Source organism: Theobroma umbraticum, unplaced genomic scaffold, assembly GCF_002168275.2.
Source record: "Theobroma umbraticum cultivar Fairchild unplaced genomic scaffold, ASM216827v3 scaffold_44.0, whole genome shotgun sequence".
Taxonomy (NCBI): Eukaryota; Viridiplantae; Streptophyta; class Magnoliopsida; order Malvales; family Malvaceae; genus Theobroma; species Theobroma umbraticum.
In genome coordinates, this window is record NW_018397255.1 from 5,015,881 (window position 1) to 5,038,229 (window position 22,349).

Here is a 22,349-nt window from a genome sequence, read left to right on the forward strand (position 1 = left end):
TGCTTATGTCTATGTGTGTTAAACAAGTAATGAATCTTCTCTGAAGCTTTTTCCTGGGCAGCAGTTTTTTTGCAGAGATGGACAAGGACAAGCTGCTGGGTTGCTGTTTGGCTCCCACTAATTAATCTACGTTTAGGAATCAAAGTGAGGAACTACTTGCTGAGCTCTAAATTAGCAGCCTTAATTAATGTTCTTGTTAAATTATTGTCCCCACTAATGAGTGACAGCTTGGTTCTAATCCTTAATATTAATAGCAGCCTTGGTTCATCATTTCGATTTTGATTTCTCAACGAATGCTACTAATGATGCAGACCATGTAGTGAATTAATGATGATATTATCACTGAAAACTCAAAAATTAGAAGATAATATTGTTGCCATAAATGACCCAAATTTAAAAGCCGTATACAAATCTACTAATAATGTTTATAATAGTAAATTTCCCTTTTATATTGTGGTTTAATTTTAACTTTTTTCTTACTTGGCATTTTGTGATTTTTTTTCCTAAATTAACATATTGTAGGTATCTTTTCTCTCAATTAACATATGTAGGTAACTTTTGCTCTTCCAAAGAGTCATGTTAAAATTAGTCTATTTATTCACATTTAAAGATATTTTTAAATTTTATTGAGCAAATTTAACAACATAATTCTCTGTGAAAACCAAAATTATCTACAAGATGTTAATTGAAAAAGAATATTCATATATAGGTGCTAAATAAAAAAATATATCATAAGGTATCATAAAGAAAAGTCGAAAATCACATAAAATGTAAGCAAAGTTTATCCTATTATAAATCATAAACACATTAAAACTAAAACTATTATCTTTTTCGAACTCTATCATTTTCTCATAAAGAAAATCTCCACGGAAAGATTTTCCATACTCAATTCTTAAATGCCACAAATGAGTTATCATCTCAATCCATAATACTTCATTAGTTCAAACTAGAAACTCAAAACTCAAAAAAAAAATTCTGATAAATGATCCTAATTTAAAAATAAAAAACAAAAATAATGATAGTGTCTATAAACAGTATACACATGAAAAATAAAAAAATTTTGTGTCTTATTCAAACAATTATTTTTTAAAATTCTATCATTATCTCACAAAAAAACTCCACATTAATACCCAATTCTCAAAAGTCTCAAATGTCTTAATATTGTCTCAATCCATAATGTTTCATTAGTTCAGAACTTCTGGACGACCTGAACCTAAAACTAGTTTTGGCAACAAACAAGCTTACTCCAAAAACACTTCTTTTTTTTGTGTATATATGATTGGGATTTGAGCTGTACAAAAACAAGTGTAATAAATAATAATTCTATTTCCTCGCATCAAATTAATTTTCCTCTCATAAAAGTCATCCTCCATTAATTGAGACCTTCAAAAAGGAAATTTCAAATATTTCTTTGGAGATACATATACAACATAAATGACGTATGTACGTTTCTAGTAAATATAAAATTATATATGTGATATACACGATTAATCTATTATCAGATCCCTACATAATTACTATATTTCTTAAACATAAATCAGGCATCAAATATATGCCGTTGGGATTGGGTGAAGCTACAATAACCTACAAACTCGATCCCTTTTGAATGTGTATAAATTAATTTCATTTTGAGAAATTAAGCTTGCATTTTTGAGAAATCTATGGTCTTTGCTAACACAATCTGGTTCTATTTGGACTCATGAGTGAAAGCATGTTTACTAGCAGAAGCATTACGGCAAGTTTTCTCCTTCTCAAAAACAGCAGCCGAGGCTGGAAGAAACTACTGAAGCTTCGGTCTCTTGCCCAAACCTTTATCTAACAGCAGAATGGCAGTGTCTTGTGGTTAAATTGTGCTACTGGACATTGCACAGCAAGTACTTGGTGGACTATCAGACATAAGCTAGAGAAGATGGACTGGGACAGATTGATTTGGTTTAAATACCACATCTCATGGCATGCTATATAATAGCATTAATGATTATCCTTGACAAGTTACCTACAAAGGCTCGATTCTTGGAATTCCTTGCCTTGACACTTGAACACTAACTGTGTTTTCTTTGATCAAGTGATGGAATCTAGACACCATTTGCTCTGCACTTGCAACTTTACTCGACAAATATGGCACAGTTCTACAGCTTTTTGTGATTGACAGACTTGCTGGAAATTGGCTGACTTTAAGCAGAAGAGCAAGGGGAAGGCCTTTCAATCTGTTATTCTCAGGATAGCTTGGAGTGCATACATTAACTTTGTGCGGAGAGAGAGGACTGACAGACTTCTCAACAAGACTGTAGATCTTCCTCTAACATTCTACAATGCATAATCGATTCTGTAAAATTCAGACTTAGTGGGATACAAAACACTGCTATTGATCTTGTAAATACAGAGCTAAGTGTAAATTGGGGTTTGGGGGATAACATTTTTTGTTTGATTGTTTTCATTCTTTTCTTGACCCTGCAGGTTGTTTCTCTGTAGCTGGCCATAATTTCCTGCTTATTCTTTGGATAATGCTGATAATGCCACCTCCCACCGAAAGACACAGATATGTGGCAAATTGAGGCCTTAATTAAAAGACTGCGGAAGTGATATTTTAAGAAATAATTAGATTAATGTTTCAACTGGTGAAAATAATTAACAAATATATGCAAATTATCATTGTCACCAAAACTATTGCCAACGGCATTGCCATGCACTTGACACATTTTTTAGTCAAATTTGCTTGCATGCAAATGAATTATTATCCTTATTATTTTAGATACTAGTGTAATGTGTGTATGAGCTTCAAGAGGTGATGGAAAACTTTTGGAAAAGCAATTCAAGTTCTTAAGGATCAAAACCAGAGGTGCGACTTCTAAGTTCGCAGGGCAATATTAAAATCTATAATGCCATTGATCGATTAAACAATCATCATGACTTTGATCTCATTTGCTATATATAGATGTACTGTAAAGCATGACCAACTTCATGAAACTGTTTTATTAAAATGTAAATCAAGTATAAAACTTAATATTTTGGCCAATTGGAGAAAAAGTAGCTCAGTAGTGTAAACCATGACTAACTTGACAAATTATTTTATTAATTTATGTATGCAAATGAAGCCATTTTAATGCAAAACTTTATGTCTTGGCCAATCGGAAAGTAGCTCAGTATACAAAATGAATGATTCAACCAGCCCTCCTTTGAGACACCCTACCCCACATGACAAGATGCCTTGCCCACCTAACATGTGATAGCAGCAGCCATTTCTAAAACTTTCATGGAATATGATGATGTTAATAAGCATGCATGAAACTCGACTTTTAACTCTAAACTTCAGTCTCTTCACCCTTTTACTCTTAACCATCCATTGTTAGGGTGGATGACCAATGTATGTGGAAAAGGAAATCCACTGGAAATGAAAGTGAATTATTCTTTTGTTTATTTTTATTATTTTTGCTTTTGGCTAGGCAAATAAAACCCCATTTTCCTTTTAAAGATATGACCTAATATTTGATTCCCGACTTATGTATGTCAAGGGGGAAATTACATTAAAGCAATGTAATGATCTCACAAACTTGATTTCTTGAAAAAATAAAAAATAAAAAGTCTTGACGTTCAAATATACAACATAGGACTATAATATGAAAGTTTAACAATCTTTATTAACGACTTAAATTTAATTTAACAATCATTATTCATCTTTAAAATGATTCAAAAATTCAAAAGTCAAAACGAAAATTTTTACATTAATTTCTTATAAGCTACATATGAAATTAATAATTATATATATATATATATATATTTTTTTTTTTTACTTTGAGCTCAGAACCAAATCTTTAAAATGAGATTAATGTGGGTATATCAACTATCAAGGGGGTTGGTTCCCTTAAATTTTAACACCTAATATCACAATTAGTATGGATCTTACATGGCCATGTGACAGTCTCGTAGCGGAAAGCAAAGGATGAAGAAAATGCGGCCCTTCTGTTCTTGACAATTAAGAAGGTCCCTAGCTGATCCTTCTTTCCGTCGGTATTTTTCTTTATAATTTTTTGCAGTCGGACGACGAGAGAAGATGTCTTGCTTTTTTTTTTTTTTTTTATCTAAGGAGAGTAGGGTTGGTACTTGGTAACGTAACGTCCTTCCGACAATAACAATTGACTCCATATAAAACGTTCAAAAGTAAAAGGTTTGTTGGGTTTTCGTCTAACGGTTTCCCTAAAAATAATGAAAGCCAAAGCTTGAACCCTTTCCTCATACATACATAATAATAAGAAAAACACTTGCGTAATCCGTAGTACCACAAGCTTTTCTTTTAATATAATTCAATAGCAATGTTTTAATAATTGAGAAAACCATTAACAAAAAAGGCCGGAAATGCGTCGCACGATGTGCCAGATGGAGGAAGATTGACGAAAGTCGGTAAAATTTGCTTTTCGTAAAAGTATAATTATGACGGGAAGCGACATTAGGAACCACATGGTGAGAGACGACTATATTTTTGGTTGCCGATCTGTAGTTGTTCACGTGTTATTGGCTGCTTTTTGTTTTTTAATTTATCTCATCAATCTCTTGCTTTTCTGTCCATCCCTCAATTATTAGGACATAAAAAGAAAGAAAATCAAAAGCAAAATATGCTTTGAGAAAACTTTGAGGAGAGGTTTCCCTTTTGCCCCCACCAAATTAAATATTTTGGGGCCTTGTTGGAAGGGGTCAGGCTCGGCTTCTCTCCTCTCTATTCTCAAAGTTAATTGGTGAGACCGGTTGAAGGCAGTTAATATAATGCCTTTGTCCAAAATTTAACTTCAAATGCAAACAACTGGTAATTGTGAGTACTTTTCAGTCATCAGACTTAAGGAACAAAACACCGAGAATATCCTTTAAAAATACCCCCAAAAAAAATAAATTGAAAAGCTTAACAGATTTCAAAGTTTCTTTCCAACGTTTACCGATATTAAAATCTTAACAGATTTCAATTCTACTTTTGTTAACTGATGGCATCATCTGGGTGAAGTTAGAAGCCTCACTCTGTTTCTGATTCTCGTGGTCTTTCGATTTGCCATATTCTGAGTGGTTTCGCTTAAACTTGTAATAATGGTATTTCTTACCTCCTCACCAAAGAAAATATGTCAAAAGGAAATAGCTATTAGTCTTTCCCGTTGATATTGAGCTTATCTGTTAAGGTCCAACGGAGAACAGAATTCTTTTCTCTTCCTTTAATGCTCATTTGATATGTTATCAATTAAAAATTTAAATTTTAAAATTTTTAATTTAGATTAATATTTAATATGTTAACAATGTATAATTTCTATATACTGTCAAGTTACTAAAATTATAACACTTTATTAATAAAGTTTTTAGGTTAAAGTGCTTATTATTTTGAAAAAAATAAAAAGTCTGATAACTAAGGTGTCACCATTATTATTTTGAAGGAAATAAAATCCTCAATAATAAGGTGTGACCATGAAATAGCCTTGATAGTGTATTTTAGTGCATCATATATTTTCCTTTTAAATTTTAAACATTAAAACCTAAACCTTAAACTTTACTATAAAAAATCTATCGAACATATAATATAAAATTATAAAAAAAAATCAAGCAGGATGTCATTTTTCTTCCTCAAAAGAATTATCTTTAATTATAAGTACTTAGAAATGGAATTGAAACACTGGAAGCATATGAAGTTTCAAGTTTAATTGTCTCGGTAAGAAAACTATTTGAACAAGAGTGAAAAAAAAAAAAAACCTTCGGATCTTTTAGTATTCTCAATCTCTAGCGTCCTCCAGAGTGGCAGAGAAAAAGTGGGTGGGAGGAAGTCATCAAAACTTGAAATAAAAAAAAAATACCGAGATATTAAAAAAGGCTCAACAAAGCATTAATGGCATTTTTCCCAAAATAGAAGAGAAGGACAAACTCTTTAGTGAATGACATGTCACAACTATGGTCTTGAGTTCTCTATTCTTAATTCTTATCTTGAATCGTCTCTCCCACTAATTTCATACAAATTGGGAGGAGCCGAATCCTATTAAAACTCGGGACTCATTACCCTAATGATGAAAGAATTAAAAGCTCCTACTTAATTAAGATAAATCCGTTTCTTTTTTGGCTTTGTTGCTTTGAGATAAACCTCTTTGATAGCGCATTTCCTATCATGGTGGACGGTGCCAAATAATTAAATGGCAAAAGTTTTTCATCATTAACTCTACCTATCTTTGTAATCTTTTGTCCACGCAACTTAAGTGCACATGTGAAATTCATTTTTACAATTAAAATTATTTTTTAAAAAAAATCGAAACCATTCATTCAATGAGAACTTGGAAATGGTTTCCTTTTTGCCCCACCATATTAAATATTTTAGGGACCCTATTTAAGACTTTAGAGTTGGGACTGATTTCCCAAGAGCTGAAGAGCTGGAAGGAATAAAAGGGGAAATGATGAAAGAATTAAATCTTCCTCTTACCATTAAGGTGTAGGCCTATGGGTTAAATTTAGTCACCACAACGAGAGAGAGAGAAACCCTTTTATAACATAAGGAAAAGGATATTTCCCAGAAAAGCTAATTAAACCCATTAGTCAAGCATCACAATTTGACAATTTGACAAAGAAATCCCAATAATTATTTACTGATTTGTAAAGTTAATCGAATGTAAAATTATGTTAAAGTTAAAAGCAGGTGTCATATTCAATAATAATAATAACAATAATTTTGATTTACTTAGAATTGATCTTTATGGAAATATTGTAAGTTGTTACCCTTGGGCTCTAATAGGTCCAAGGGAATAGTTTTGACTTTATTCACAGTTTCCGTTTCATTATTAAATACCAAAACTTTTTGTTATGAGGCTAAATACGTATTTAGGACATGCACTATAATTTGTGAGGTCTCTAATCTTGATTAGTGAAGAAACATAGCTAATAAATGTTGTTAGGTCTATAAATCACGTGTTGCCTCATCTATAATTTGTGAGGCATTACAATTAATAGTGAACAACATATGCATTTAAGCATTTAATTTATTGATTGATGTACAGATAAGTAAATTATTAGATTAGGTAGTTTGATCTACCACACCTATGGACCAAATAGACTAAATATTTAAAAAACAATTGATCAAATATAAAAGAAAACAAATTGACCAAATATAAAATTAATTTGGTTGGTTTGGTTTGGTTTTGGACCAATGGATCAAAATTTTATTATTATTTTTAAATTATAATGTTAAATTTTGTAAATTTCATCCATAATTATAATATATACAAATTATGTATAAATTAAATATATGTATATATAATATATTACTTTATTATATATGCGACATTAATGACACAACTTATATGTTATAATATTTTAATTTTGATATCATAGTTTGTATAAATAATAACTAATTACAACAATATGTTATGAAAACTAAGATAATAACTCAAAAATTATTAAGTGTAATCATATAAGAAAGTCTATTATAAGTTACAGTAATGCTTATGTATAAATTAAATATATGTATATTTATAATATATTACTTTATTATGTATATATGAAGTTAATGATACAACTTATAGTTTATAATGTTTTATATTAAAGTTTGTATAAATAATAACTAATTATAAACAATATGTTATAAAAACTAAGGTGATAATTAATAAGGTATTAAGTATAATCATATAAATAAAGTTTATTATAAGCTATAGTAATATTTATGTATAAATTAAACATATATATAATGTTATTCAATTGTATATATATATTCATACCATTTTATATTACAAAATATTACTAAAATGTAATAATTATAGCATATTAATCTTTAATATATATTACTATCATATATTATAATATTAATATATAAGGTATATCATTTAAAATATATAATTTGTAATTTCATATTAATACAAATTTATAAATAAATATATATAACTAAAATTAAATTGTATAACCAAATCGCATTTAGTTTGGATAAAAAATTAGTCTGGTTTAATTTTAGTCACTCCTAAATTGGTTTATAAATCCCCTTCTCCAATTAAGAGCATGTTTGACCTAACTTTTTTTTAATTTAAAAGTTATTATAAAAATTTTATAAAAAATAATAGCTTTTAAAATTAAATTAAAGTTATTTGGTAAATTTACTTTTTATAAACACTTTTTTATAGATAAGTTGTTTGGTAAAACAACTTATATAAACTCTAACTTTAATTAAAATTTCCATAAAAGGTATTTAATAAATAACTTTTTATTAATCATGAATTTCTTTTTTCAAAATAAAAAAATTAACTTTATTTTTTATCTATTAAAAATAAAGTTTTGAAAATATAAAAAGGATTTTTATATAACATAAAGTTTATAATTGATAATAAATTATAAAAAAAGAGTTCAACAAATAATTTATAAGTAACACATAATTCGTAAATAATATTTATTAAATAATAATAAATAAATAAAATCAAGAGAAAAATTGAATCAAAAAAAATATAATAAAAGAAAACAATAAGTCGACCACTAAAACCTTTAACCCTAACAATAGAGAGAAACCCATTAAAAATAAGAGAAGTCTAGGGTGGTAGTAATAATTCAAAAAAATCACTTATGTTCTTATCAACAAAGTTTACTTCCATGAACAATATTATCTCAACAACCATAATCAACAAATATTATTTCAATTTTCATCTAATTTATCTCAACAATCATTGACCTATTTAATTAATTATTTCAATCATAATCATCAAATATTATATATACCATAAAAAAGTTAAGAATAAATAAATATCACATAATTGTCATATCAAACAATAAACTGATAAAAATCAACTAATAAAGAGAGTTTTCAAAGTTTAAAAAAAGATAAAAAAATAAAATGAAAAACAAAATAGAAAGAAAAAGAAGAAATAATACTTGAATGCAGTTCTGAATTTTGAATTTTTTTTTCTTAATTTTTGTAAGAATTAAAAAAAATCTTAGAATGATGATTTTCTGAAAAGGAGAGAGGAGAGGGAGATCGATAGGGAGACAAGAGGAGTACTTTTTGAGAGAGAGGATCTTTTTGGAAAAAAAAAAAACTCTCTTAATAAGCTAACTTATTTTTTAAAAAATAAAAAAAGAGAAAGCTCCTAATTGGAGTTGTTTTTAAGCTCTTTTTTTTAGATTTTATTTTTTTAAAAAAAGTTATTTTTTAAAGAGTTTTTTACAAAATTTTGTTTGACCCAAATTTTTATTTTTAAGTAGTAAATAAGTTAAATATAAACTAGAGTAAACAGACACTAAAAAATTTTTTTGACTGACAAATGGATATGATTAGGCCAAAATGTCCTTTTTCTTTATTCTTCTTTTTATTTTTACCAAGTCTTAAAGATTAAAACTTTCAATCTTACATTTCAACTTTTCTCGAGTTTCTCAAGGTGCAGCAGGACATCAACTTTGGGTATCTATCAATAACCTTTAAAAGTCATTAAAATTTTCCTTGCATTTTTTTACTTTTGAAAAGAATTGATATAATACCTAAGAGTTTTTGAAATTATTTTAGAAAATTTATATAAATTTTTATTTTTTTATTATACTCAATTAAAATTTTTATTTTTTTCTTTTAAATCAAATAGATCCTTAGTACCAATAGTTGAAGCATGATGATATAATCATGTTCAGTAGTGTTTTCACTCTCCACACCAACATAACATCAGTATAATATGAGTATAAAATGACAAATAACGTTTTAATTAATGATAATTAATTAATCATTAATTACAAAGACTTATTTATTTTAAAATAAAAAATATAGATAGTTAATTGAATAAAAAAATATTTAATTTTTTAAAATAATTTTAAAATTTTTTTAAATAGGGATGATTTTTTCATCCATCGAAAATAAGTTATTTTAAAAAATAATCATCTTTTTAATTTTAACTACTTTTAATCAAGAGAAAATTTTTTTGGATAAAATTACTCTTAACGAAATCCCCTTATATTCAAATTACACGATCTAAAATTTGAATCGACTTAAAAATAGCACCTAGAACAGCTCCACTAAGAGGAAGTGCGGCTGTAGCTGCAAGCATGATGAAGAGCAGAACGACAAGAGGTGTGACCTCTAAAGGGGTTGTCGGAACTACGTTTCAATTTTACACAGATGATAGATCAGGGCTCAAGATCTCGACAAATGTCATGCTTGTCATGAGCATTGGTTTCATTACCTAAGTTCCAATCTACTAACTTTCAATTTTGCTTTGATGGATTTGATTTCTCTCTCCTTTCTTTATAATATCAATATATTTTAATTTTACTAAAAAAAACAAATAAAATAATCAAAAACTTAATTATTTAACTTAGAAGATTTTGGATAATATCTTTTTATCCAAATCTATTACTTTAAATAATTTTTCAAAACATATTCATTTTCATTTCAAATCCTTTTTTGATTTTAAACTTTTATCTTTATCATAAAAGTGTTTACTTTCAATAGTTTATGTCCCAATGAAATACAAAAATAGAAAATAATATACATGTTATATTTAAAAAAATTATTATTACATGTTATGTTTAAAAAAATATTGTTACAGTTACAAAAAAATTGTTACACATTCAAATTCCAAGAGTTTATGTTGTAATAAAAATACGAAAGAACAAGTTACACGATATATTTAATAACAGAAAGGAAAACAAAAAACATTGCAAGCCTAAACAGATGTTAGTTGCTTTAGCAAAAAATGTTATACACCAAAACTTTAGCAACAAATATTATATGTCAAAGTCAAAGCTTAAGCACTAAATGTTACACTCCAAGGCTAAAGCACCAAATTCAAAGCAGAAAATGTTATAAGCTGAGGTGCAAACTTCAGTACCAAATGTTACATGCCAAAGCTTCCTTCTTCCTATTGATGTTACATGCCAACGCATAAATCACTTTATTACATGTTAAAATATGTTTTACCATACTTAAATCGTTGAAAAACTCAACACCAATAAACATAAGAATCTGTTGTTATTCACCATGCCATACGTTTTAGTCTGTAGATCGATAATAGATGATTTTATAAATGTAAACTAATAAATCTAAAACTATATGATTATATTTTATACTATACTCTTTGGTCTGTAGATCGATAATGATTTGGTAAGATGACAAGAGATAGAAAGATATGGTGATGGTGGTAAATTTAAAAAGATCTAGATGAAAAGAGAGAAAGATAAAGAGCACAACAGGATGGAGACAAAAATTAAGAGCATTTAATTTATTTGAAATAGTTTTGAGAATATTTTTGTTATCTCATGACTAACTTTTGATAAAAATAATTAAATTTATTTTAATGATTATTTTTGAAATCGTTTTATTAAGAGAGTTATTCTTCACAATTTTTTTTTAAAAATTTTATACTGAAAAAACTAATTAACTTATATTACACAAAAGCAGCAAAAGATACAATGCTCACACTCCTAATTGGGTGTGAAGCAATCTATTTTAAAATTGGAAAAAGATCTGATGCGGTGTAATTTGATTGAATGGTGTAAAAATATGACTTTATTTATAGTTCTTCCCAACGGCTTAGGCCTTTAGGGTAGACACTAGTATCACCGTATGATTTTTTAACTGTGTTATGTATAAAGATTCAGCTAAAGGAAGAATATAAGCATTTGGGCTGTAAAAAGTGAATTAGGGGTTGGGTCACAGGCAGGACTGCAGAATGACCAAACATGGGCCCAAGTGGCCGAAAGATCTTTTTCAAGAAGCTCTAAACAAAGGGGGATTCATTGAATGATTTTCACCAAGAATTGAAGATAAGGTGAGCTCTATCAATTCCTGAAATGTCTTTGTCAAGACCGAAATATAGGTTCCTTCAGATTTTTCCTTGTTTAACAGGACAGCAAAGTTTCTAAGAACTTATCCACCTCGTATATGGCTAACTCAAGGTAAAATAAACCTCCAAGTGAGAATTTACGTCATTATGTAACATAATCAATAATGAAAAAATCGAGTTTCGTGAAATATGAATTACCAATGAATATAAATTAATATTCGTAAAATATAATTTTATATTATCATGTTACCGCTTTATCAAATGAGTAAGGGTAATAGAATTTTGATCCCCCTTGAACGGGCATGTTTTATTGCTTTAAGTTATAATTTAAAATTCGTAGAAATTTAACTTATTTAATGTTATTCAATAAAAGACAAGGAAAGAATTTTTATTAACAAACATTACTGTTTTTTATGGTATCTTAGAACATACTTTACAAATTGCTATCTCTACTTTTTTTAAAATAATAAAAGGATTTATTAGATTTAAATTATATTATAAAAAAACAATTCTAATTTCAAAAAGAATTTATTTTTAAATTTGAATCTTAAATTTAAAACTAGAAAATCTATCTCTCTCTCTCTATATATATATATATATATATAACTCAAACTAAAGAAAATTCTTATTAACTTTCAAAGATATATTTTTATAATTTTCAAATTGAATATTGAAAATAAAATATAAGATTATAAGATGGAAAACAACTACGTCATTTTATTTAACTTAATATTCAATGCTTCTCATCGTCCATTCTTGAAAAAAAAATGAAGAGCATAAAGAAATTAGCTTTTATTACTTGTAAATGAAAAAAATGAGTGAAAATTATCTTTATGATTCGGTGGTGGAATTTTTAATTACACAAATAAGTTTATAAAGTATTTATTACATGTTCATTTTTTTTTTGGCCACATCCATATGTTTATTTGATAATTATATTGATTTATTAATATTATAATTATAATTTAACAAACATATGATAATCATATATAAATATAATTGACTTAATACTTAAAAGAGTTTTAGAACTATTAAAAAATTTTAAATAAGTTTTTATTCTTTTATTACGTTCAATTAAACTCTTATATTTTTATTTTAAATTAAATAATTATTTATAATTAATAATTGACTAATTATTATTAATTAAAATTATATCTATTATTTTTTTACTAACGTGGTATTAATGTGACATGTCATGTCATTCTCAATTATAACAAATCAATATATCATATTAACTTTATGTCGATCTAAAATATTTAATAAATTTTTAATTATAAAAATTTATTCAATTTAAAATAAAAAAAAATTCACTCAAGAACTTTTTTAGATATTTATATCTAAATGTTTATATCCTTATAAATTTACTTTAAAAATATATGGAAACAAATTCAAACAAATTAACCATGTGAAAGGGACGGTCGTTAGGGCCCTAGGGCTGATGGTTATCGGTGGCGCGTAGTGGCCAACGAGTAAAAACATTATTAGCAACTAGAAATGGTTGTCAATAATCGGCAATAATTATGAAAAAGGCAAACTGCTCTACTGCGTACTGGTAATTAACATGTTTTTAACCAAAAAAAAAGGGAAAATTAGTTTATAAGTAATTATTAAATATTAAATAAATAAAGAAAAGCCCAAAACTGGCGCTTAATGGAAATGACCAAATGCCAATCTCATTACTCTTTTGGCCGCCCATCTAATGGATTTTTTATTGTACCAAAAGAAGGGTTTAATGGGGTTTTCAGTAATCTTCGGTCAATTCCGGTGTCAGATTGCCATCAAATTAACTTTGGGCCAAAAATGACAATGAGATAATTAACATGAACATCACGTAAGAAAAACCAAACAGAACAATGCAGCCTTGACTAAGTCAAATATAATGTAACTATATTTATAGACATTTACAAGTATTAATGCCCAACAACCTTCTCATGAAATATGAACTTATATTCAAAAAATTATAAATTATATAATTAATATAATAAAGTTGACATAAATTAAAGTTAATGCATCATCTGTCAATATCAATATAATTACGTGAAGGTTCAAAATGGCAATCTTATAATAGATAATTTTACATCAAATTTATAAAATTTAGGTGAGTGTTTAATTATATCATGTTAGCAGTATCATTGCATCATTCGTAAAATATCATATTATCATTAAATTTAATGTCGTGTTAATAAAAAAATATCACGTTAATATAGTTAAATGCTATACCAATAAAGATAACAGAAAATTTTTAACACTATTAATGATTAAATTGATATTGTTAATTTTAAAAATTATATAAACTATATCTACTACTAAAAAATAACAATTAATTGCATAAGTTGATAAAAATAATGAAAATGGTTGTATCAACTTGCCTCTTTTTTGTCATGATGGACCATAGATTTAATTCAATGACCTTAATTAGAATTTAAGCTTAATTAATAATTCTTAGCGTAATGGTCTTCTACATTTCGATGTATGGGTACTCTTAATTTTATGTGACTTTATTAGAGCCACAAAATTTGGTAATGGAAACCATGTTCAATGACTAAATCATTATTATCCTCACTTATGTGTTCACTAAACCAATAACCATAATCATCTACTAAGATATTTTATAGATTTTTTTCTGCTTCATTCCTTCTTCTTTTCTGAGAGATGAAAGGTTGCTGTTAGTTTAGGGATATATTACTAAATGAAGGATGACTTCTATACCTTCTTCTTCTTCTTCTTTCTCTAGGATAACCCTTTTGGTTTTCATAAAAAAAATTTTTAAAAAAAACTAATTTAATTTTACTTTTTTTAATCCAATTATTGAAGAATTTATTTACTGTACCCTGAAAGGGAGTGATTAATAAATAAAAAATAATGTTCAAAATTGGAACTTAAATACAGAAAAGAACAAAAATAGGTTGCCCATATAATTGTATGAGAGAAACTTCACCAGTAGAGATAAGTCATGGGATCGAACCATGAGTTAGCAAGTCAAAAACATCCGTATCCACAGAATAAATGTAAAAGTAATGTAACATTAATATACTTGTATAAAAGAAACTCGCCGCACCTTATTCACTGTTAAATATATATAAATAAAGTCATTCTACTGATTTCCATATCCATCATTTTCTTTTCTTGGTTTTTGTTTTCATTTTTGCTTCCCCTACCGTCGGCCATGGCTGCTCTCTCACAGTTCTTCTCCCACCTCTACACCATGACCATAGTCTTTTTCACTCTCCTACTCCTTGAAGTTGTGATCCTTATCAGGTCCGTCACCGGCGGGGTTTGCGACTCTGAGAAGCGCCTGATCACAACCACACAGTACCTGAAATTCATTGAAGAAAAGAACCCGACGGTTCGTTACTCGAGTAGATCATCGTCGAGGCTGGAGTCAAATGAATGTGCGGTGTGTTTATCAGAGCTGGAAGAAGGTGAAAAAGTTAGGAAATTGAAATGTAAGCATACTTTCCACAAGGACTGCCTGGATAGGTGGCTTCAACAGTATTGGGCTACTTGCCCACTTTGCCGGACTAAAGTTTTGCCAGACGAGATTGTGGCTAACTACCACAGGCTGCAAAATCAGGTAGAGTATGATGGGAGTGATGAAGAGATGATTTTCTTGTTATCTGCCTTACATGGTAATAGTTTACACAGATTGTTCTGATTTTTGTACTACTAGGATTGTTAAGTTCTTATTTAATTATTTGGGCTGACAGAAGCACCGATACTCGGTACAATATTATAAGTAGAAAGAATTTTATGTATAATTTTTCTCTGTTTTTTCTTCTGGGTAAATTTTGATGTAGATTTTAGTTGATTTTATGTATATATATCTATATTGGCAATGGCTTCAATTACCTCTCTGTACTCTGTTTTCTGGGCTAATCTATGCGTCTGTGTGCCCCAACTAGCACAAATCCCCTGATTGGAAGATGTGCAGAAATTTTTGTACCGTGCGAAACTGTCATCCTTATTTTGGGTATGAAAGTTGGGGTGTTTATTAGTTTTCATTCAAAGGGGATAATCAAGAGCCAGAAAACAAGCCCACCTCTCATACATCTTGGAACAGTACATAGAGGGTTGATGATCTAATTTATGAATCAGCTTGACGGTAGCTAGCAATGCTTAAATCACTGCCGAAGTAGGTAGGCTTGCCAAAACCCTATAGATGCCTTCAAATCAATAACTACCAATTTCTGAAGAAGGTTATTGGTAGGTGAAGACAGTGTTGGTGCCTTTTTTTTACTTTTGCTGATTAAGGGACTGGAGGGTTTGATGCAGGATTTCTGACACTGACAAATAAACAGTGCTAAGTCATGGCCTAATTCAGTCTCATATTTTCCTTTCAAATCAGATATGATGCCCCCACTTTCAAATCCATTTCCTCCTACTCAACTATGAAAGAAACTACGGATTTACTGTTTTACTGACCTGCATTTGGATTGGGTTTCTCCTAACTTGTTCAACCCCAGGGATTTCTTGGAAATTACCAGTTGAAAAAAGTAGAGGAGGGGGATGTTGCGTCTGTATTTCCTACCTAATTTTTGCAACCAGAAGCCTCGTGCTTTTGCTTTGCAGCGTAGGCATATTCTTCCTTAAGATTGTTGGTTGTGCAAACCTTTGTCTTTTCTTTCAAGCCCCTCATAAAAGAAAAAATTAGACACAACGACAGGATACCTCATTGATCTGGGAGTATGAGATCATGGTCAGTGGTCCTTACTTAACATATTGTGCACCATGGATCCCCTTAATGAACAATATTTTGAACATAGTTAACCTGGCTTTTCTCTATATTTTAGCTGTTGAAGGTCAATGCCAGAGGCAGAGGCATGGACTATATTCATTGCTATATGTTACATCTAGTTTTGGCTGGAGGGAAGAAGGAAGGAAGAAAAGGGTTGAAAGGAAAATGGTGTTTCCTTTCATCTTCTCTCTCCTTTTGTAAGAGGAAAATAGGAAGAGGCAAGGGAAGTGGGTAATTTTGTCCATTTTTATTCTCTCTAAATTCAATCCCCTGAACCTAAAGTAGAAAAAAAAAAAAGCTCATTCAATTAAAAATACTTATTTTATTCATAATTTTACCTTCCGCCTAGGAATTGGGTAAATCTCATGATCAAATCAAAGGCTTGTGGCCAAAATGTACGGGAGTTGGTCACAGAAATTGTGGCCTCCAGCTTTTTGGGTTTTATTATGATTATAATTATTATTAATCAGTGATTTTGTTGTCGCTCACATTAAATGCTGTAAGTGTGGAATGATAGGTCATGTCACTTGATTATCTCTGATGCCCTTTCGAGGAAAAGTAAAAGAGAATTTATTAGTCACAGGGAGATATCCTTGGAAGGGGCAAAACCTGCCCAAAGTCAGTAATAGTTTACTCTTAATACAATATATATATATATAGATATATATAATATAATGTGGTAACTTTAACAAGTGTTTCTAAAACACTTTGTTAATACAATTCTTTGTGTATATTACAATATTTTTTGTAATTTGAACCTTCCCGTCTTGTCTTTATATCTCATAAAAATGGGAAATAATTTAGATAAATTTATATACGTTTAAGTTCATAAAGTTTGTTTTTCAAAACGATCAAATAAAAATTAATTTTAAAAATCAAAATAAAAAATTGATAACATTGAATATGAAAATCAATAATATATAAAAAGTTAATTAAAAATATTTATATTCAAATTTTGATTATTACATCTTAAATGGAAAAAAATTTATCATGATTTTTAATAAAATTATCTATATAAATAAAGTACCAAATTTATTTAATTCTTTTTCCAAATTTTATGGAATAAAAGTTTTCAATTTATTGATTTACAATTTTAATTTTAAAATTTATTTAATCATTTAAAAAATATCTCACGAATTTGGCATAGAAAAGCTTAATTAAGTCTTATCTCCAATAAAAATGAAAATAACACTCCAACAGTTAACTTGTTGATTGATATATTATTTTTTATTTAACAAATAGGCAATTAAAAAAAAAAGTGAAAGTGAAAGTAAAATTTACGAAGAGAAAGGTGCCTGGGCACAGTGAAAGGGTGAGCTTGTTTAATGCAAAGGCTGAAAAGGAGTGGTGGATGAAGAATCATTATATGAAGCCACATTAGTTCATCAAGGAAATGCTTAATAATTGATGTCACATTCAATTTCAACATTTTCTGAGGCTTTTTATTGCAAAGCATTAATCCCATTCTTTTTTCTCTCTCTATCTTTTATTTTATATACAATTACATTAAATATCCCCTTGCCTTATTTCAACTTTCAAGAAATTATCTTTTATTTTATATATGTACAATTTATCTAAAAATTTGAAACAAAAGAAATAATTAAATAAACATTGAAAAACGCTCTATACTCACTTTAATAACTGTAGATTGGACTAATCAGATTCTCAGTTACTAATCATGCATTACTTTTTAGAAACAGTAATTATGCCTTTCTTAACTTTTTTTGCCTTACTTTTGTATAGCAGCTAAGCCATGGCTGATGGAGTCTTACAAAACATAATCATTCTCTCTCCTAGACAAGATGACATGATAAATCATTGTGATAAATGGTGGGTTAAAGGATTAACATAATAATCACATGCGTTAAGCATCATGATTCAATTGTCATAAATTTTCTAGGTCTAAAAGTTGTACAAGTTTTATCAAAGTTTTTAAAATTTGTTGGCTTATTATTACTTGAGACGTATGTCGGTTTTGTAACATTTTCTTGTTTTATTCATTTAAGAAAAAAAATTTAAATTTAATTTATTAAGTAAAAGTGTATTATATATTCACTTATTATTAAAACAAATATTTTAATATAATTTCAAAATATTGTAAAAGTAACTTGATATATATACACTTGTTATACGTCTATTTAATTGTAATAATTAAAAAAATCAATTTCGAATTGGTCAGTTATATTTTTGATTTAGTATATATCTCAAGCATATAAACGTGCTTGTGAAATTTTAATGTAAATTCTATCACTAATGTATGAAAAAAAATATTAATCTTATAATATCATAAGGGTATTTTATCCTGCTAGAGAATTACATTATATTTTTATTACTAATTGTAAGAGGTAATTTATGAGCGGTTTCTATATACTATTTATAAACTAAAATGACAAATTAAAAAAAAAATTGTATACGGGTGAAAGAAATGTCAAACAAGAGTAAAGTTGCCTCTCTCACGTCAATACCAGGAATCCATAAATTTCACAAATATGTCTTATTTAATAAACAATTCTAAGGGGAAGAAAGTATACGTTAGATAGGTTAACTTGGGCATGCATAGGCTAATAGTTTCTTTTGAATTAATTATTTTATTTCTTAGAAATAAAAATATAATATTGAAGAAATTAATTAACTATCCCATAAGAGACTGTTACTTCTCCAATTTATACAAAGCCCACGTGTAGCTCATTTAAGCCCATTATTAGCTATTGGGCTCTTATTCACTATTATCTTCTAAATTTATATACTTATCTATTTTTTGTACCTTTCTTAGATATGTTAAAGGTTTTATCTATCTATATTTATATTTAAAATATATAAAGTAGGAATATTGGTAAAATTTTACATTATTTGACCATTATATTTTTAAATTATATATTTTAATTATTTTCAATTAATAACCCTTATCCAATTCATAAAAAAAAATTTTAATTATAGTTAATAATTCTTATTTAAAAAATATTTTTCTTAATTTATCTAGTTTGTTAAAACGGAGACATGTTTGTTGATTAAAAAGTTTCTAGAAATAAGTTTTTTTTTTATCTTTTTTGAACATAGTGTGGGCTTAGCCCAACAAGGTAGCTATGAAGTATATAGTCCAAGACATACGCAATACGTCTATCATGCGTACTGACAGTATATTCTAAGGCAAATATGTCTCTCGTGGGGCCTAACAGTGTATTCCAAGGCAAAAAAGTCTATCACGGGCACTGACAGTCTATTCCAAGGCAAATAAGGTTTATCGTGGGTACTAACAGTATCTTCCAAGACAAAAAAGTTTCTCATGGGTACTAACAGCACGTTCCAAGGCAGATAAACACTACTAAAATATCCTCTGACACGTTTTTTTTCATTTTTTCCTTTTTTTAGAACCAGCTTTGAGTGCTGTAAATGAAAGTGGTTGAAGTAGGAACAAGTAACTTTCAAGCTTTTAAATGTTGTCTCAACATTCTTCACATCTTCTCAGTTCTCCCAATCACGTTTAGCCATGTTGTCCTCTTGGGATGCTTTAAGCTTTACTGGTTGCAGCGGCCCAGAGAAAGAGAAAGGCAAGAACTGAAGTAAGAGTGTAAATGATTCCAGTACTTTCTTTGAAAATGAAACTTGTGTGTTTAATTGGCTTCATTAGATATATCTAAACTGCCCATTAATTCGCATCATTTCATCTATGAATATTTGAATCATAATTTGATACAGGATTTTGGCGTAGATAAGTCATGTCAGACATCCAGAGATATTGGGATCCCAGTTAGAAGCAAGGATCACATACCATCATAAAAGCAGAAATTTTGCTTCTTAACAAAGATGAGAATTTACAAACGAAAATGACAAAGCGAAATGGGTATTTATCGACAACTCTTTTGGAGCAATGATTTTGGAAATTAAATCGGAACGAAAGAAGAGGAAAAAAATTTTCAAGCAGAGAAGACTCCATTGAAAGCTGCAACACCAATCTGGCTTTTAGGTTCTAAAGCCAACTTGACAACCTTGATTCTTCCCTCTCCAACTTTGCTCTTCACCATCTGAGCCAAGACTGCCACACAAGAAGCTAAGTCGATCTCCTGTTTTTCAGCCCCATCTTTACTTCTTGAATTCCTGACCCTCCTTTCATACTCCTCCGCAACGAGCATAGCAATATCTGCCATCTCCAACTCTTTGATCAAAACTCAACAGTCCTGGAAAACAAAAAACAACACTGAAAACCTGGATGAAACTACAGACAAAGACTTTCAGCAGAGAAAATATATTTATAGGGACCTCGGATGTGGCCAGTTCCACTGCAGGAATGGATAAGGCTGACAGGTGGTGGTGACTTTCGGGGAGTATTTTAATTTATTTTTAAAGTGGGAATCAAGGTTGCTTGGTTTTGGTGGTTTTCGGACATGACTTAGTGGTTTAGTGGGTTTTTAAATTCCTATGGACTTAGACAATGCACAGGAGGATGTTTTGTTGATAACTTTTAAGGGAAAAACAATAACCGGCCTGTTGAAAGTTCAAAGTTAAAACCAGAGGAACGTGAAAATGGTAGCCTCCCTCGGCCCTCAGGTGCATAATCTGCCCTGTTTTCTCTGATAAATGCATTCTGAGCTTGAACTCGGGTTAATATTAAACTAAATCAAAGCTTTTTAAACTATAATAAATAAACATCAGCAATTAAGTTCAAACTACCTAATAATAAAGCAAAACTGTTTTTGCTCAAGGTGTTCAGGCTTTACTTATTATTGTCCCTAATTAATCATTTTCTTTATCCATTTTAACGTATAAAGGTTGCGAAAATTATACTCCTAATGGAGTTTGGTGAAAACTCCAACGTTCTAAAACGCTTAATCTTCACGTGAACTGTGAGCTTTTTACCTTAGAAGCAAACTTAACAGTTAAAAAGCACCAAATTTTTACATTGATTTGATAGATACCATCATGCGGCGGAAAGGTTTACGTTCTGCCATGTACATTTCTTTATGAACAATTAAAGTGAGAAATTCCTTGCTCAAAATTGAAGAAAACTGATTATACTTGGACAATTAGATTAATTAATTTAACCGACAGTAAAACTTTAGTAGGGCTGAAGAGAACTCTGCTTTCAGGAGCAAAAAAGGACAGGCAATTCCGTTGATAAAAGGAGCAGTTGGTTTTCCGAGTACTCCTTTGGGCAGAACAAAACAACCGAACAAAACCGCTAAACTTTTGTCGGCGGCCGCCCCACCAATACTTCCAAAGGGCAATTTCGCAAATGGGGTGACGTGTCATGTCCCCGTCAAGGCGTGCAGACAGGTGTCTCTGGTTTATTGGGTGGTGATAATTAAAAACAAGGTTGTCACTGCAGTAGTGTTATCAAGACAATTTTTGGTGGGGAAATTGTCGACGAAAGTTCCAGTTACCTTCCCCGTCGCGTTTAGATACTTAAACAAAATCTTGGTTTATCGATTTTTAATCCAAATCAGTAGGAAAGAAATATTACTTTTTTTAATCCAATATTATAAGGCGCATTAAGTTGGTTTCTAGTTCATTTTCACCCACATAATATATGGCATGTATAGTAGTTAATATGACATAATTAATTCGATTTAGAGCGATCAAATCTTTTATTTTACTTTTTAAATAATAGTATCAAAATGAATCTTATTCTAAGTTTTTTTTAAAAAATAATTTTAACAAGAAGAGGTAAGATTCAATAAGCAAATCCAAATATACAATTAGCAAATAAAAATTACAAAAAGAAAAATAAGATACGAAAGTGTTAAGAGGGATTTGGTTTTAGGTGGACGGAGGATCATGTTGCTCTAGAGATGGATGAACCAAGTCAACAAAGAAATTTTGCGAGGGAGAGAAATACATATCAATCCGCGTTCCCCAGCAATCAA

At 29.1% G+C, this 22,349-nt stretch overlaps 2 protein-coding genes across 2 annotated transcripts; one reads left to right on the forward strand and one right to left on the reverse strand.

Moving 5' to 3' along the window:
- Window positions 1-14,757: 14,757 nt before the first annotated feature.
- Window positions 14,758-15,598, forward strand: LOC110409346 (putative E3 ubiquitin-protein ligase XERICO). Its single transcript, XM_021418656.2, has one exon. The coding sequence runs from the start codon at window positions 14,920-14,922 to the stop codon at window positions 15,406-15,408; it is 489 nt and encodes a 162-aa protein (XP_021274331.1). The 5' UTR covers window positions 14,758-14,919; the 3' UTR covers window positions 15,409-15,598.
- A 4,668-nt stretch (window positions 15,599-20,266) lies between these two features.
- On the reverse strand, window positions 20,267-20,895 carry LOC149527611 (uncharacterized). Its single transcript, XM_089782461.1, has 2 exons — window positions 20,746-20,895; window positions 20,267-20,663 (listed from the first exon to the last, which is right to left on the reverse strand). Exon 2 carries the CDS (start codon window positions 20,631-20,633, stop codon window positions 20,403-20,405), a length of 231 nt encoding a protein of 76 aa, XP_089638587.1. The 5' UTR covers window positions 20,634-20,663; window positions 20,746-20,895; the 3' UTR covers window positions 20,267-20,402.
- Between the last annotated feature and the right edge of the window lie 1,454 nt (window positions 20,896-22,349).

Excerpts from the sequence above, each read along its gene's own strand:
- LOC110409346 (XM_021418656.2), top strand. The coding sequence starts at position 14,920 with ATGGCTGCTCTCTCACAGTTCTTCTCCCACCTCTACACCATGACCATA.
- LOC149527611 (XM_089782461.1), bottom strand. The coding sequence starts at position 20,633 with ATGGCAGATATTGCTATGCTCGTTGCGGAGGAGTATGAAAGGAGGGTC.